General features: G+C 51.1%; 1 protein-coding gene across 1 annotated transcript in view; it reads left to right on the forward strand.

Annotated features, from left to right (window-relative positions):
- The window catches only part of CUX1 (cut like homeobox 1), a 283,190-nt gene that overhangs the window by 259,483 nt on the left and 6,386 nt on the right, over positions 1-17,321 (forward strand). The window contains exons 15-20 of the mRNA XM_075032520.1: positions 10,386-10,522; positions 11,112-11,178; positions 12,424-12,536; positions 13,204-13,320; positions 15,625-15,708; positions 16,228-16,284. Of these exons, the coding sequence (XP_074888621.1) occupies positions 10,386-10,522; positions 11,112-11,178; positions 12,424-12,536; positions 13,204-13,320; positions 15,625-15,708; positions 16,228-16,284 (575 nt within the window). The remainder of the gene's footprint in view (positions 1-10,385; positions 10,523-11,111; positions 11,179-12,423; positions 12,537-13,203; positions 13,321-15,624; positions 15,709-16,227; positions 16,285-17,321) is intronic.

The raw sequence follows: 17,321 nt of genomic DNA on the forward strand, positions 1-17,321 counted from the left end.
CCGAACCAGCCGGCCCCACGGTAAAACCTTGCAGTGGGCAAAGGTGGAGGGTGCTGAGCTAGTTGCAGGGCACATCACCACTTCTGTGGATTTGGAAGCAAATTTGCACTTTGCCTTTCGAGGGTGTCCCACTAAAAACCATCAGATGAATTTCCCACACGAGGTTCTTTCCTTCTGGCATAGTCTGGGGAAAAAAAAAAAAATGAGAGAGACAAAAAAAGCCCTACAGTAACTATTGGATAACCTCTGCAAAACAAAAAGGTGGTTCCTGTCAGAATACTCTATGCATTTCTGTATTGAAAAGCGTTTTCTACCATTCCTTTTCCGAAAGCGGGCACCGGGCGCCTCACTCGCTGGAAATGCTGCGAGAATGTCAAATGTACAAATTTGGACGTTAATTCCAAAGCAGATGGAGGCTGGCTGGGGGGGGGAGATGTTCTTCTTCTTTTTTTTTTTTTTTTTTAAATTGTTTCCCTCATGTCCCTTTTCATTTTTTTTATTAAAAAATTAACTCTTTGCATTTGTGCAATAACTACTTGCCATGATAATGGGCAGACCTTTGAAATGCCCCGACTACTAACACAGCACAAGATGAACTCAAACAGAAAGTGGTGTACTTTTTCCTGAGAACTTTTTTTTTTTTTTTTTTTAATAATAAGCTCAATTTTTACCCCGTGTATTGTGGTGTCTTACATTTTTAGCAGTATTTTATATTTTTTCTGTAACGCACTAAGTCTTAGATGTTTTTAGAGCTTGTTTGTTATATTCACAATCACAGATTTAAAAAAAAAAAAAAAAAGATCCTCACAAAGACCCAATTGACCAAAAAAAAAGTGTCATTTTTTTGTACAAGTAGCTTTGAGAAGCCCACATTGTGTTGCTGTGACTCATCTTTTGTAACATTTTATTTCTTGGTATTTGTTTAAACATAAAAGTAAGAGTTTATATGGCTGGCAGTAGCAGGGCAGCGCTCCCTCCGTCAGCAGAATGGCATTGTTTCTTCTGTCTTTGTTTGGTTAGCCATATAATGTTTGTTCTCAGCACTGTACAACGGTCCCTATATGATATGGAGAAGCAATATCACTGTATGAAACTCACACGATGTATTATTATTATTATTATTCACTAGCACCCTAGGTGTGATAATTGAAGTAAATATCTTTTATACAAACACAATTACGCGTGGGCTGTCTTTATTAAGGTGAGACCTGAGTCCAAGCAGCAAACATTTACATTGGTGGTTCTGTTTCAGTGACGGCCAAGGAATGAAGGGGCTGGATTTGGTGGGGATTTGTGTTTGTCCAGGGGAGGAAAATGTACTTTTTATATATCAGTTTGGGGGGGGGAATATTTTAAATACCTTGAATACTGAAGTGTCAGATTTCCAAACTGTATACTTTTTTTAGTGAAATTCAAGTGTGACGATTCCTGGTGTAGGCAGTGGAGGTGGACACCTGGCTTCATGGACAGAAAAGATGTATTTTGGGTCCGAGACTGCAAGGGGGGTTGTTTTGAGCACCATAACAGTGTATTAGCTGATCTTAAAAAAATAAATATATTGTCTGAGGTCAGAAATGCTTTAGATTCAAAAATGAAAGTGTAAAAATTTGCTCAGATATTTGGCTCACTGTTTATTTTTACAGATACTTTATATAAATTCCTGTTGTAGTGCCTTATGAGATGTTCCTATAAACATACTCAGTATCTACAGAGTCTAGAATTTGAAGTTTGGTAAAGAACAGATGTTGTAATCCATCAGTGGAATTATATTTTAAAAACTAGTAGAATAAATCTCTAGCTTCAATACTCTGGGTTTCAGGTAGAGCGTGTGTGTGTGTGCGTGCTTGCCTTTGCACTGCTCTTTTACCTGGCGTGCTCGTGTCTGCTTTTTGAATTGTGAATTGGAGGTTATTTTGAGGGACCTACATTTATTTACATCATCTCCTGCAGTACGTATCTTACCTATTTTTCCTACCGGGCTGTAAGCTTGTGTGTTGCTTGCCTCCTTGTAGACTGAGTTTCCTGTTGATTAGGTATGTTCAGCACGGCATGAGGAGTTTGAGGGCCAGGCTGGAAATTTCCTGGAGTTGCATCCCAGAAAGTCTAGATGGAGAGCAGGGAGTCGGGCTGGGCGTTCCCAGTACCCTCCCTCCTTCCAGCCGTTGCCGGGTTCCATCCAGCTGGTTTCCCCCTGGGACACCCTGGTGCAGCGTAGCACTTGCCCAAGTGGGTGTTTGCATTCCATGGGTGAATTTGCCATCGTTAGCTTGGAGGCGTTCTGCAGGAGTGGGTGGGATACTCTTCAACATGTATCGAAAATGCTCTTTAATGCCTAAATTTCTTTATAAATGTGTGTTTTCTGCTTTTGAAACGTCTGTGACAGGTTGTTCCACATGATGTAAAGGTTCTAGGTTGAACACACTTCCCCCCCTCCCCTACTTTTTAACTACTGGTCAAACTGTTGATTGCTATAAATGGCATTATCTTGTATAATTTCACCCTAATCATTTTAAGCTTGATACTCAACATCTACACTTTTAAAGTGCTATGACTTAAATTGGTTAATTTGTGTATTTATAACCTGCGCTTTTCTTCAGGTATGGTGGTATCGGCACTGAACTACTAAAATCACACGTGGTTGTAAGCAAAAGATGCATTATACTTGTGAAAGCACAGACCTGGTACAGAAGAAGCTGGAGAGGGTTCTTTGTACCTCGGAAGTAGGCATCAGGGATAAAACCAGATTGTCCTCTCAAGCCTAAGTCTCGAAAAGTGTATTTTTGGGAAACTAGGAAGGCAACCAAAACCACAAGGGTGCATCTCAGAAGTCAGGAGCAGATACTTATGGTCTTCCATGGAGATAGTTGGATCTTCCGTGATAGCTTCGTTGGTAGCCCTTCATAAGGATGTCCAAAATCTCCTTTTCAGAAGAAGTGTATGCTGTGTGTTCCCAGAGACCCTTACTGGTCAGCACTGGAACATACCCGTATGTCAGTGTTCCTGCTGGTAAACAGCTGCTTCTGGAGTTAGATGCTGTAGCAAGGGTGAGGTTTTACATAGGAAATACTACAGGCACTTGCTGAGTTAATGGGAGAAATCCTTGTTCATTGTAGCCTCGGGTGCAGGAATAAGTTAGCACCCAGTGAGCACCTCAGTGCCACAGGTACTGGCCGTGGGCCCGCTCCTGCCCCACAGTCAGCGAGAGGTAGTTTGTCTTTCGGTGGGAAGGGGGATGTTTTTTCACGTGGCATCTCGTTCCCGCCAGGTAAGAACATACTGTGAGCAGCTGACATGGTGCTTTTGGGCCCCACTTCTTTGCGTTTTGAAATGCTATCATTTTCTTCTAAGTATTTGTTTTAATGGAAGTGGTGAAGAAATTGTGTACTTGCCAACAGAGGGCTTCAGAAAACATGATTTGATTACAGTAGAGCATTTTATTTTCTTTTTGCTACAAGCTATGGGAAACTGATAAGAAAATTCAAACTGTTTTCTTGAACTCTTCCTAGTTACCCATGTAATTATCTTAGTATCCTTGGAAATAATCCGCTCTTCTATGAAATCTCTATCCTTACAGGGTGAATTTATTAAGCGGTACTGTGTTTCTTTGCTGGGGGCTGTTTATTTTGGAGTGGCTGGGCCAGGAGGAAAGGGAAGGAGAAATCCTTCAAACCTTCCCTTCCTGGCAGGTCCCCAAAATGTGAAAAGAGAGGCGGGAAAGGAGGGGAGGGAGCAGAAATCTTGCCTGCCCTCCTCTGCCAGCAGCCGGCAGAGAAATGCGGAGAGGTGGACAGTGAGCTGCTGTGGGGCGGGCACTCGCCTGGCTGTGGTTTGGTAGCTCGCTTTGCTCTTCCCCAAGTCCACTTTCACAAATGCATCTGAGGACACTGATGAAAAGGGCTGCAGGGGACTCAGAGAAGGATGTTCATGTACTGTGATGAGCATGGCAGCTAGGGTGAGAGGTCTTTTCCCTGTGCTCCCAACCCTTTGTCACTTGGGCAGATGAAGTCTCAGATTTTGTCCTCAGGGTGTTGGATGTGATCTGGTTTCTACTATCCCTATTTTTTCTTGTCTTTTTGACAGCTCGCGAAAGCAAAAATGAGAAGGGTTGTTCTTGCTGCCTTCGCTGGTGCCAGTCCCAGCCCTTGCTGTCTAGGACTGCACATCTTCTGCATACATCCCTGAAGGATGTCACTGGAGCTTCTTGATGTCTTCTCCTACAGCCTCTATGTCTCTAGAGCAACCTCATCCCTTCATTCTTGGAGCTTTACCAGGACTGGTAACTGTGGCTAAAGACTAGGTAGATTGTGCTAGGAGTTGCAGATGGCTTTTAGAGATGTCGTCATTCTTTCTTTTCATCATCTGCTTTCTTTTTTCGCCCTTTTAGAAAGCTTCCAGAGGGTCTGATCGGACAATAATCTCATGGCAGGTAGAGAGGTGATAAACAAGGACAGCCTGATTGCTACCCATAGGGAAAGCTGCAGGCTGAGATGATTGTCAGACTAACATAATCCAGGCATTTTGGCTACTCAGGTGCTCTCGGAGGTGACTGATCTTTCCTCCCTCCCTGGAGATTTCTAGAGAGGTTGCTTTAAAATGTCTCAAAAGCCCAGTTCTTGTGTGACTTCTGTAGTGTTGGTGGGGTCTCTGGAGCACTTGATCTCCAGTATTCACTCTGGGGAGATTCTTGGAAGAATATACACCCTTCAGGTGATGGTGATTTTTCATTGCCTTATGTGAGGTGAGGTGGACCTCAGCAGACGGCTCAGCTGGGGTTTTGTGCTACAATCTGCTCTTCAGCCTTTACCTCTGAACAGATTTGCACTTCAGAGGACTCTGCTAGATTTGAGAGACAGGGCTCTGATGCCTTGTAGGAAAGAAATGTTCAATCATTCCCTGCCTTTTTGTCCTGTTTCTCAGCCTACTGACAGCTCACAGCAATGGTGGCCCCAAGGAAAAGGCTTTGTGTAAAGTTAAGACAGATGGAATGACTCCCACGCAACTCTGGTCCATGCAGAAATGCTGTCCCACATTATGAAAAGGTCAAGACAGAACTAGAACCGTTGAGATGTACAACACTGAAAGGCCTTTGACAACCTTCCCGTTGCGGGAAGGATTTTGGCTTAGATCTTTCTTCCTTGGCATCTTCATAGACAAAAAGAGGACAGAGAAAATCACCTGGTTCATCCAGGACTGAATCTGCAGCATATGGACCGTGTGCCCCTCATCCCTTCAGCTACAAAGCGCAGAATCATCTCCCTTTGATTCTTCTGGAAGGGGAGCAGGACTTTGGGCAGTACCGGTACTGTCTTTTTCAGACTTCCTTAAAAGCTAAATGCCAAGTATTTCAAGAGCCTGAAATTGTGCCTTAGTTTATGTGTAAATCTGGGAGCTCTGGCATCAGGTGGAACCGGAGGTAAGACTTTGTTGGCTTGAGAAGGCTCATGGGAGAGAGATGCCAAAAAGCCTGAGCGCTTATTTCTGCATGGGGAAGAAGGACAGTTTCAAGTTCTAAGTAACTGTCCACAGCAACCCGGTCATTAACCGGAGTGGCCCAACATGGGGAAAGGTGAATGAGCTGGAAAAATCAGAGGACCTGTGGCAGACCCAGTTTCCTCCCACTTCTTTGGCTCCCGCTCCTCGTCCTGGCGTGCTCGAGCACCAGTGTTTGTGTTGAGTAAGTCTCCAGCTTTGTGCCTGGGTTTCTCAGCCTTCATGTCAAGGTACTCCAAGATTTAGTTATCTTGCCATGATCTTCCTTCCAGTCAATAAAATAGACTTAAAACCTTTGAAGTAGTGGGTTTCAGTGCACTTCAGTTGACTTCTGAGAGGATAGTTTTTCAAAGAAAGCTGCTAGCGTGCCACATCACTTCTCTGCTTGTTTTCTTATTTTTTTTACAGTTATGTAAATCCAAGGAGGCCAGACAGTAATGGAGGGAGATTAAAAAGTTACCATAAGGCAAGTCAGGGTGTGAACTTGCAGAGCATCAGCTAATTTGCAGTAACTGCCCATGTGTGTGCTCCTACCCTGCAGATCCCTTCAGCAATACCACTTACCTCTCATTTCCTTCAGGCTCAGAAGATACACATGAGCAGTTACTCCAGTCTCATGGATGTGTAGCAAGTTACAGCCTATCTCACCCCAAGGTGATTTATTCATCTGTCTGTATCCTCAGTAATCAAGCCACCATCTTAGGGAAAGATTGCCTCTCATTTATTTATGTCTGGCCTTATAACTTCAAACTAAGTTGCTAGTATGTCTTAATTTTCTCCATCTGTGAAAACAGATGCTGTTTATTTTGGATGATTTGCCAAGGGAGTCCAATTGCTGGGGCTTGTTATAGGAGTCAAAGTTGCTGTTGCTCCGTGACAGCACTGGGCTCGCTGTCTCACAGGCGCTCCCGATGAGCCCCTACATCTGCTGGGCTCAGGGCTCCCCGTGAATGTGCCCATGGAGCCTGGGGTTCCGGGACTTTTTTCCCCTTGATACTCACCACAAAGATTTTAACTTGCAGTTTTGGAGGAGTACGAGACTGATGGGGCTATCCACAATGAAAGAAGTGTGAGATTGATCTAAATCTTTTATTCTCAGTTTAGTACCATTTTGTTTCCTCTCTGCGTGAGGCACCTTTGTGTCTTACCCCATGGCCTGTCTGCACAGACACTTCACATTTTTTCAGAAACGCACATCCCATGGCAATGTCATCCATGGCTGTGCTCCTCAGGCAGTGGGTTGGAGGTACGTTTAGACTTCCCAGCACAGACATCTTCTTTACAGCACACTGTTTGAGCAGAGGCTCTTTCTAATCACTCATTCAGTTTGGGGCAAGCTAAGATGCTTTTCAAGAGCCTACCAATATTATTCTTCCTGATAGATGACCAGTCTTTCCCCCTCCCCACTCATGTTGGACATTTCATGGGGCCACACGTCCAGCGATACAGAAAAGACTTGGTCAGTCATAGAGGGGATGTGGGAAGAAGCTTGTGGCTGATGGTTGTCCTGAAAGGTGCTTCTCTTCAAGCCCAGGATTCCCCAGGAGGGTCTGGCTGTGGTGTTAAGGTACTAGCCCAGGTTCGACTCTTGGCAGCCAAAGTTCAGTGGTTGCGCTGGGGACTTGCTCTTCACCCCGTGTTTGTTGCAGGTGGTTTCGGCCAAATTCCTGGGAGCCTGTTCACAGAAATGTTTTTTAATGACCCGTGTGTTATTGGCCAGCCAGGCCAGATGAAAGCTGAGGGATTTAGTATCAGTGTCATGGGCGATTTGAATTAAGAAAACCCTGATCAAGGAGAGTTCACCCAGCCAACTGCTGTGTAGGAACTTCACAAGTGCCCTGTGCAAAACTCCCTAGTCCAGTTCCCATCTGCTCTGCTACCTTCCCAAGAACTCCGAAGATACTTTTCAGTCATGCTCCAGGCTCAGCTGATTGTTTTCTGTGTATCGGACAAGGAGAAACCAGACCTGCCTGTGCTGAGCAGCCCTGCAGCGTGGCAGCAGGCAGGGCAGGTGACTTCGGCCGGCGTTTAGTTGCTCAGTTGCTGCACTTCATCGCTTTTCTCCATAAGGCGATGGCAATGTCAAGCCCGGTTTCTCCATTGCCTCAAAAGTCGGGAACGACAGAGTTTGAGGCTAAAGATAAGTGGTTTAAAATCCCAGTTTCCCCAGGGCTTCACCTTCTTTGTCGCATTATCTTCTGCAGTACTTCTTTGTTTTCTGCAGCTTTTGAGGTTATTTGTACATCTGAAGGGTCAGAGCGAGGGCTTTCCAGCACAGCAGCTTAGAGAAGACAAAGGCAGATTTTCTTTTGCTCGATCTCAGTGCTTGAGCTGACCTGCTGTCCTGGGAGAGCCTTTCACCCGCTGCGGGAGGTGAAGGGTTGCTGGCAGAGAAGTCGTGAGCTCACGCATGGCCACTGCCACTTTGAAAAAATAAAGTTATGATTAAAAAAAAACCACCACCAAAAACAACTGTGAAAAGAGATACTGAAGGGGAGATGAGAGAGAAGCTCCATGCGTTTTGGTTGTCTTCAGTGTTAGACAGGGCTCCAGTCTTTTCTTTTTTCACGGACAGTTTGTAGAAGACTGGCCAATGCCGATGCAGTGCAACCCAAAGGAAGGAAGGATGCGGCTTTCTTTAAAACTGGGAAACGTATTTCTTCGGTGACCCTTTTTTCTCCTAAGCAAACTGAAAAACTCGGTCCATGTAACTCAAAAGCAAAAAAAAAAAGATGATTTAAGAGAGAACCTCAGGAGCTGGGATCCAGGGCTCAGATCTCCTTCAGCAGGATGCCAACGCTCAGTTCTGCGGAGGTTTTTTGGGCAGGGTGGGAGGCAGGGGAGCGCGTCCTGCCCCAGCCAGCCTCTGCTCTGCTCCCGGCGTGGCGCAGCCTGGGCACGCCGGCAGCAGCGTCAGGCCCTTTGCGCAGTGGATCGGGGCTGCCTTGTGCAGAATTGGGCCCCACAGCCCATGTTTGGCTAGTAATAGCTTCCCAATTACACTTTAATGCAATTTAAAGAGACAGCCAATTAAATAATTAACCGTAGGGAAGAGGTTTTCTTCTTTCCAAATCTTGTTAATGCAAATATTTTGCAGCAGGCCACCCATGTTTCAGGAGCAGGCAGTGATTCCCCATTTCTTGAGAAACACTGACCTCCAGTGGGACTGCGCCTTTATCGCAACTGCTCCTGGCTTTCCTGAGCCTTCTTTTTTGGAGCCTATAAAATGCAATTATGTAGAGGGGAAAAAAAAATAAAGCCATACGTTGTGTCTGAAGCATGTGTCACCTCCCTTTCCCTGCAGGCAGGCTTGTACGAGTAACGTAGGAATTGCATTTCTGACAAAAAAGGGGAGGGGGGGTGGAATTTGCACCAGCAAAGCCCCTGCTTCGTGGGAAAGCAGCGTTGCTTTTGGGCACGACTTCGTTTGCTCCTGCCCTGAGTCCAACCATCCCAGTCAGGCTCTGCAGGGCATCGAGCCCCCTGCAAGACCCCCCCCTGTAGCCGGTTTTGGGGTGCGCGGAGCAGCTCCCAGCCCAGCAGGACTGGGCGAACTGGAATTGAGCTGCATAGACTTTACACCTCTCGTCTGAAGTCTTCAGAGAGGGTAGGAGGCCCCGCGGGCGCAACAGTCTGCCCCCGCTTCTCCCCCAGCGCGGCTGCTTCCCAGGCAGCTTTTGCATTTCTTGCTCCCTGGCTGTTGATAAATGAGGAATTTTTTTGCCTTCCAGCCGTCTGGAATTTAGGGGAATAATTACAACGGGAATTATCAGGGAGGGACTGGAACAGCTGGGACCTGAGCTTTCACCCACCTGGAAATCCAGGCACAGAGGGACGTATCCTGCATCCCTGCAGCGGGGAGGCTGGCGGTGCAAAACGCAGGGTTTGAACCTTGATCTGAGCGGTTTTTTCAGCCAGGCAGAGGCCCAGACATTGCTGGCCACGAGGGAGAAAGGTGAAAGAAGTAGATTTCTGCTGCAGGACAAGGCTTCTGCTTGCCGACGCTCTGCGTTTCGGGATGGATTTGCAAATGGAGCAAGGAGCTTGCCCTGCGGTGCTGGTCCTGTGCTTCTCGCTGTAGCTGCGTTTTGGCTCCGACACGACTCTCCGTTGCTTCACATCTGGGCTGGGGTTATACAAGGGGAACGAGAGGGTTTTGTTTTGCTCCTGGAGCATTCCAGCCAGCGCCTGTTGTGGTTTAGGGCGTGGGTTTTACTTGAGGGGGCCACTGGAAAGAGGGCTCGTTTGTCGAAAATGGGCCGAGCGGGGATGCCAGGGGCTGCACAGCCTTGCCCGGCACCTGAGGGCAGGATTGGTCCCACCTGAGCTCCTCCTTGGAGATGTCCCTCAGCCCGCTCCAACCCCCCCCCAGCAGCCGTCTGCCCCGTGCGTGCCTGTCACAGCACCCACAGCCGGGAATGGGCTGCCCGGAGGCTCCATCGCACAGACCAGACTTGGGGATCGGTTCGTGGGCTCAGCTCCCCTTATCCCTCTCCAGGTCCCCCCGCTCTGCCCAGCCAGGATGCTGCCAGGTACCCCTGGGGCACCAAAAATATATTGCTGATGCGTTTGAAGCAGCCGTGCCGGTGCAAGCAGCCGCCTGCTCGCCTTGCTTCTGGCACTGGGACGTGGCACTGGTCCTGCCCGGGGACGGCTGCCCACCCTGGGGCATCGCCAAGGTGGGCTGGATCCCCAGTTGCCTTTGCCTGGAGCAGAGCAGGGATTGCTGGTGTGGTCCCGCCTGCTGCCCCCAGAAATAAGGAGAAAACAGGGTTGCTGCCTGTGAGTTGGCTTTGGTGCTCCAGGTGGGGGTTTCTCAGCTTTTTGGCATCCACTTGGCAAAACTTGGGGGTTTTGGGCCACCCCTGGGTGACAGCCCCGGCTCTGTTTTCCAGTGCGCTGTGCGGAGCTGCAGATCCAGCTGACGGAGTCTGTGTCCACGCTGGCTGGCCAAAAGGAGCTCATCGCCAAGCTGGAGCACGACCTCAGCACCATCCAGGCCCTGTCCGCCGTGCATCGCCCGGATGCAGAGGTAACCCTGTCCCGCGACGCTCGGCTCTTGGCGGTGGGCAGCGACCACTCAAAATGGCCCCAGAGGTTGACTGTCACTGATGGAGAGGTCAACAGCAGGCATGGGGGTTGTTTTGTCCCCTTTTCTTTTTTTTTCCTTCTTTTTTTTTCCTTCTTTTTTTTTTCCTTCTTTTTTTTTTCTTTTTTTCCTTCTTTTTTTTTCCTTCTTTTTTTCCTTCTTTTTTCCTTCTTTGTTTTTCCTTCTTTGTTTTTCCTTCTTTTTTTTCCCTCCTTTTTCTCCCAACTCACCCAGCAGAGGGTTGCATTGTGCCCATGCAATGGATGGTACTGGTGTGGGAGGGAGTCACGGTGGTGGCATCCAGGGACCATCCAGCCGTTCTCCTTCCCGGGCAAAGGATGGGATTTGAGGGTTGAACACCAGCCTCTCCACGTTGTCTCAGTCTTGATCTTTGCAGGGTGCTTGTCTGTCAGCAATGCTCCCACGAGGCTGTGGGTGTCGAGGCAGTAGCAGGACCCAGGAGGGGTTTGCTTTGACCAGGCACCTTTGGGTGGGTGGGAAATACTTAATCCCTTCTGCTTGTGCTGCCCAGGGTGCGGCCGTCCCCAGCCTGGAGAAGATACCTGAGCCCATCAAGGAGGCCACGGCGCTGTTTTACGGTGAGAGGCGGGCGCGAAGCTGGAGCCGTGCTGCGAGCCAAGGTGCTGGCAGGGGCCATCCTGGTGCCGTGGGTAGGGTGGTCACCTCTCCGGGGATGGCGGCGTGAGGATGCTCCTAAGCAGGCACAGACATCGCCTGCCCCGCATGTCCGTCACTGGGGCCAGTGATGGGTTTTCCATGGTTTGCTGGTCCTCCAGCTGCTCCCGAGATGGTGCAGCAGCCCTGTGCCAGGCCTGGCTCCGTGCCGAGTCAGTGAACCCAGGCTGAACCAAACACCCGGCACTTTAACTCCCGCTCTTTCCACACCAAACCCCCTCCAGAGCCAGTGAGCTAAACATTTCCTTTACATTGGCTCCTGCGCCAAGGTCTGCAGGAGAAAATGAATCAAACAAGTAATGACACTTGGCTCCTCTGGAAGAAAACCCACTTCCTTTCTGGGGTTTTTTTGTTGTTGTTTTTGGTTGTTTTTTGTTTTGAAAGGTTTTGAAAACACATCATAAACAATATCACAGCAACAGTCCCACCAAGCCAAACAACCTGCAGCCACCCATCCTGCGCTATGAATAGATCCTCTGTGCAGCCGGTTGAGTCACGGCCTCGGGGACGTATTTCTCCTTGGCCGTGGATGCCTCCCACTGCTGGGAAGGCAGAGTGGGGAGGAGTGGCCGCAGCCCCCCCCCAGGGTACTGGCAGAGCCCCATCGTGGGGGGCAGCTGCCTGGGGCACCCACAAAATGGGGCTCCTGGGCACGGCAAGCTGGCGATGGCTGCGGGCGAGCAGCCCCTGCTTTGCTGGGGTGGCTGAAAGAGGAGAAAGTACAAAATGGGGGTGGCCGTTGTGCAAGGAGGGGAAGGGGAGAGAAGAGTACGTGGATGGAGGGGCTGGTTGTGGCACTGGGTCTTTTCTTAGGGCTACGGCTGCTGCAAAAGCTGCGGGATGGAGTCGTAGCAGGGACTGGGAGGGTTGGGGTCGTGGGAAGGAAGGCAGCCACGGGTTGCACCAAATAAAGTGACTGGTTGTCCCTGGGGAGTGAACCTGTCCATTCCCAGGATAAAGTCCCCCAAATATAAACAAAAGCATAAAAACTAGTCCGCGCTGTAATAGCTGTGCACAGGAATTTATCTGCCTGGGTGCCCCTGAGGTCCCGCGGTGTCAGAGGGGGAACCTCGAGCTAAGCCCTGCTTTCTCCGGGATGGATGGGGGGCATCTGCCAGGTCACCTCTCATACCAAGCCTTGTCTGCAGGTCACCCGCCGTCCCCCGGCACTTCGTTCCCCGAGGGGCAGGTGGACTCGCTCCTCTCCATCATCTCCAGCCAGAGGGAACGATTCCGGGCCAGGAACCAGGAGCTGGAGGGGGTACGTCGGGTGGGGAAGGTGGCCAGCGGGGGCTGCAGGACCTGCAGTCTGGAGCTGGCTGCTTTAATGACCTGCAGGGAATTTATGATCAGCACAACGCAGTCAGCGCCACTGCAAGCGAGAGAAAAATCTATTCTGCTGTTAGCAGGACCAAAGCCTCCCCCAGCCCATCGGTGTTGCTCCAGTTGAAGGACAGGTCCGAATCCCTGTTGCCTTGCAGGTGTGCTTGGCCGTCTGGCACAGCATTCGGGGGTCCCCTATAAAAAGCACGTAGGGAATGTGGTTTGGAGTAAAAACCCAATAGCTCTACAAATTGAAGTACAGCTCAAAATGACCTCTTCAAAGCCGGCAGGCTGGCTTTCCACCTCCTGTGGGGCATGGTCTCAGCCCAAAGCCACCCACAGCCACCCTGGCTGTCCGGCCCTTCTTCGGCCACGGAGGGATCAGGTTCGTTAATGGTTCAGGACTGGAGGCCCCGTTCAGCAGCAGCTGGGACAATTTTAATTTGGGAGCAATTTTAATTCAAAGCCGTAGGATTTTAAGTACTGAGAGGGGACTAAACCCCGGCTGGACACACCAGATCAACACCCCCTTCTGCCTCCTACCCGGGCAGATCCTGTCCTTCCCCCGGCCTCGCTGCTAACGGCCCCCTCATCCCCCCATGCAGGAGAACCGCATGATGCAGCACACGGTGCACGCTCTGCAGAGCGAGCTGGACAACCTGAGAGCCGACAACATCAAGCTCTACGAGAAGATCAAGTTCCTGCAGAGCTACCCCGGCCGGGTGAGTGGCTGTCTGTCTGTCCATCCTCCGGCTGGGGTCACACGGACAGACAGACTCCAAATGCAGACCATTACCCTATGTGTACAGGAGCAATGGGGAAATTGCACATTACCCACACGCACCTTGCATGAAAGTTAGAAAATCGGAGCTAATTGGGGTGAAGAAAGGTTGAATGCTCCGTATAGAGGAGCAGGTACCCAGCCTCTCTGCTGGGAAGGTAGTTTTTAACTGTGCTGAAGGGTGGCTGACATCTTTGATGACAGAAGCTCGGATTTCCTCCCCAAAAGAGCTGCTACAAACCCCTTTGATGCTCACTGCCAGCAGCGTGATGCTCCAGCAGGCAAGTCGTGGATGCCTCTGCCCAGCCAGGCAGCAAAAGGTTAAATTGGGACCTTCTGCAATAAATCCCTGCAGTCAGAGGCTGAAAAACAATTCATCCTGTCATACCTATGTTCATTCCCCAACACTCTGAATTTCTTGTGGCCAGCAGAGAGAGCTGCTCGGCTTCTCACTCCCCTGGGCAGCCAGGGCCTGTCCCCAAAAGAGCAGAAACCAGCCCAAAACCATCCCAGTAACACCAGGAGGAGGCTGGGGAGGGGGGGCCAGACTTTGCTGCAACCTGCTCTGCTCATGCCACGTCCCTTGGGGGTTTCATCCCTGGAAATCCCTGGGGGTTTTGGCAGCGGGTCAGGGAGCTTTCAGCTGCAACCACTTCCTCGGTTGGAGCTGGGCTACGTGACCTCGGGCTTTCCTTATAAATGCAAAAGTGACAATAACGGCGGGGGGGGGACATCGGTTCGAACGCCGGCTCCTCGCCCTGCCTGCTGCTTGCCCTGCCGTCCTCCCCCAAAGCTGCTGACTGGACTGAGTCCTTTTTATTGATGGATATTTTAATAGCGTTTGGGGATGGGAAACTCCTACAGCCGTGAAGGACCTTATTTGGTTCTTTTATTTATGTCTCAGTGATGACGCTGGGTCGGGCCCTCTGACATTTTTGCCCGTTTCTCCCGCGGAAGATCATCCCCCTGTTTATCTGCTGCCACAAGGCAACCCCTGAATGCCATTCACATGATCTAAAGAGCAAAAGCCTTCGACGCAGCAGCACAGAGGATTGCATAATTCACCACCTAACCGGGCATGTGACACGTTAAAAATACTCATCAAAGATCATTCAATAAGGCCAGGCTATAGCGAATTCATCGCCCCTAAATTGGGAGCTGGTCTCATCGCTGGCTTCTGACTGCGCGGTGACCCGTGGATCGTATTGCGGCGTGTAAGGGCATATTTGCTAAAGGTCTGCGTGCAGCGGGGTTTACCCGCGGTGAAACGGAGCCACCGGCCAGCGTGCTGGGGTGGTCGGGCAGGAGGACAACCAGCGGCACGTAGTAAATGGTCCAGAAAGACCTTGGTAAATGTCAGCATCACGGTGCTGGCAGGGCAGAGCTGGAGAAGGCACGGTGCTGGGGAGAGAGATGGATTAGCACCGGAGCCCTTGAGCAGGGACGTGCAGCCCACGTAGCTGAGAGCCAGGGCTCGCACTGGACTACGATCATGCCTGGTGGCAGCACGTGCTGTTTCCAGGCTGGTTTTTGGGTAGGAACGACGTGGAATCTGCAATTCTTGTGACCTGCAGAGGAAGCATTGGAGAAAGGAGGAGCAGGGATGTGCTGGCTGCGCGAGCATCCTCGGGGCTCGCTGCCGCCGTTCCTCCAGCACCGCCTGCGCGGCTGCGCGAGGGGAACCTCCGTCCCAGGAGGAGTTTAAAACCCAGCCTGTCTGAACCGACCTAAATCTTTGGCTTCTTTGAAGGAGTATCCTTCATTTTCCTTGCCCTTTGCCCAGCTAATACCAGCTGTATGTTTCAACAATTATTTCCTCCTCCTAAACTGCTGTCTCCCTCCTACCTGGCCCAGCAGCAAAGGAATTCAGAGTGGGATTTGTGCTAGCCCAGGCGTTTCCAGGTGAGCTCTCTGGGGTGACACAGATGACTATTATTTCACGGAAAGGGCAAAAAATAGGGAGACACAGGTGGAGTCCCCATGGAAGAAAGGACTTTGTTAAATAGCTCCTGTTGTGCTTCTCCTTTTTGAAGGGGACAGATGCTGTCGGCCCCGCAGGTCAGCTCTGGGCTGTGCTGCTCCATCCTTTGGGGGTGATGTCTTCCAAATGAGCAGCTCAGGGGGGCTGGGGGGGCCCTGTCCCTGTGCTGGGTGTCCATACACCTCTGCACTGGAGGGGGATAGGCACAGGCAGCTACGCCAGCACGGGTGCCCGCTGGCTCTCACCCTGCCTTTGCTCCCGCAGGGCGGCAGCAGGGACGACACCGAGCAGCGCTACTCCTCGCAGTACGAAGAGCGCCTGGACCCCTTCTCCTCCTTCAGCAGGAAGGTATGAAAAGCCCCCGGCACCCTCCCTGCGCATCAGCCCTTCCTTCTGCCACGGGATCGTTGCCTCCCGCGGCCGGGGTAGGACTCCCACGGCCCCGTTTTTGGCACCGCAGAGCGTGGCTTTGCCCGGCGTAGGGAGGAAAGGGGCTTTGCAGCGTGCTGCGGGCGATGAGCGGGTTGCTTTGCTCGGTTCTGGTTTTGCTCACAGCAAGGTGGGCCGGGTGTGTTGGAGGGAGGGAGTAGCCAGAGAATGAAACCTCTCAGGGAAATTATTTTATGACTCGGATGAAATCCAGGGACAGCACAAAACATACTCAAATGCCATTCGCTTTAAAAAGTAATTTAAAAAAAAAAGCCGTTGTCCACACCCAGTGTCCCCTACAGCTGTGTGTATGGGGGCATGGGAGCATCGCAAGGCACAGAGCTCCTTCCCTGATTTGCAAACCCCAAATCAGCCCTTTGAGGCTCAAATCAGCCCTTTGAGGCTCAAAAATCAGCTTCTTGTACTGTTTACCTGCAGGAACGCCAGCGGAAGTACCTGAGCCTCAGTCCCTGGGATAAAGCCACGCTGAGCATGGTGAGTGGGCTGCACCCGCCGTGCCACAGTGGGTGACGAGAGGTTTTTAGCCCAGTGCCTGCACTGGGAATGCTGCTGCTGGGCTTGGCCGTGGGTGGGGGACAGACACCATCCCTGCTCCGCCAGGCAGAGGTACAGTCCATGCCAGGGCCGCGCTGGAGCTCAGTTTGGGAGAACTCACTTTCCTCCCTTCCCCTTTCCTTCCCTTTTCCCCCACTCCATCCCACAGCATCCCAGGGGGTCCTGGCCAGAGCGGGTGACCCAGACCCAACCCGGCCAGCCATGCCACAGCCCAGGTCGCTGCAGTGTCAGGGCACAGCCCGGGAGCTCGGGGACAGCGTGTGTCTCAGAGGATCACCATGAACTTCTGTCTCTCCCCCGGGCAGTGCTGGGAGGAGGATGCGCTGGGCTGCGGGAAGCAGCTCTCCTCTGGTTTGTAACACGGCTGGGGGGGCTCAGCACCGCATCCCCAGCCGAGGGCTGGCCCGGGGACAAAACCTCTCTGCACACAGCGTGCAGTCGGGGTTAGCTCAGCCTGACTCCCCATAGAAGACTCACCCAGAGAGCCCCGGCACCCCGCACGGCTGGGGAGCAGGCGAGCACCAGGCTGCCAAGGGTCCCGCTCCAGGGGAGATGCTCTGCCTTGCACAGCACAGCATCCTCGGGCGCATAGTGGTTTCTTACCGCATTCTCCAGAAAAACCTCTTCTCAAGCCCTGACCCTTCCTGCTCTTCCAAAAAAAGCATCGGGGAAAATATTGGGGAGCTGCCAGTGTCTGCAGCAGCAGAGGGTCCTTGCCTGAGCCGTAGCGGGCAGGAGGGCTGCTGCTGCCACGGTGGGTATTGGGTACCATCTCTTAGAGATGAACGCTGCTTTCCAAGCTAAAAGTGTTGTTACTGAGATCTGACATTATTTGTGACATGAGCAGCAGGCTCGGGTTCAGGTTTTGGCTGAGCTAACCCCCGGCTGTCTGGCACAACAGAGGTTAATGTGGGACCGCTGGTCTGCAACAGCCACAGAATACAGAACTATCTTGT

The sequence above is a fragment of the Buteo buteo genome, chromosome 7 (assembly GCF_964188355.1).
Source record: "Buteo buteo chromosome 7, bButBut1.hap1.1, whole genome shotgun sequence".
In the NCBI taxonomy this organism is placed as follows: domain Eukaryota; kingdom Metazoa; phylum Chordata; class Aves; order Accipitriformes; family Accipitridae; genus Buteo; species Buteo buteo.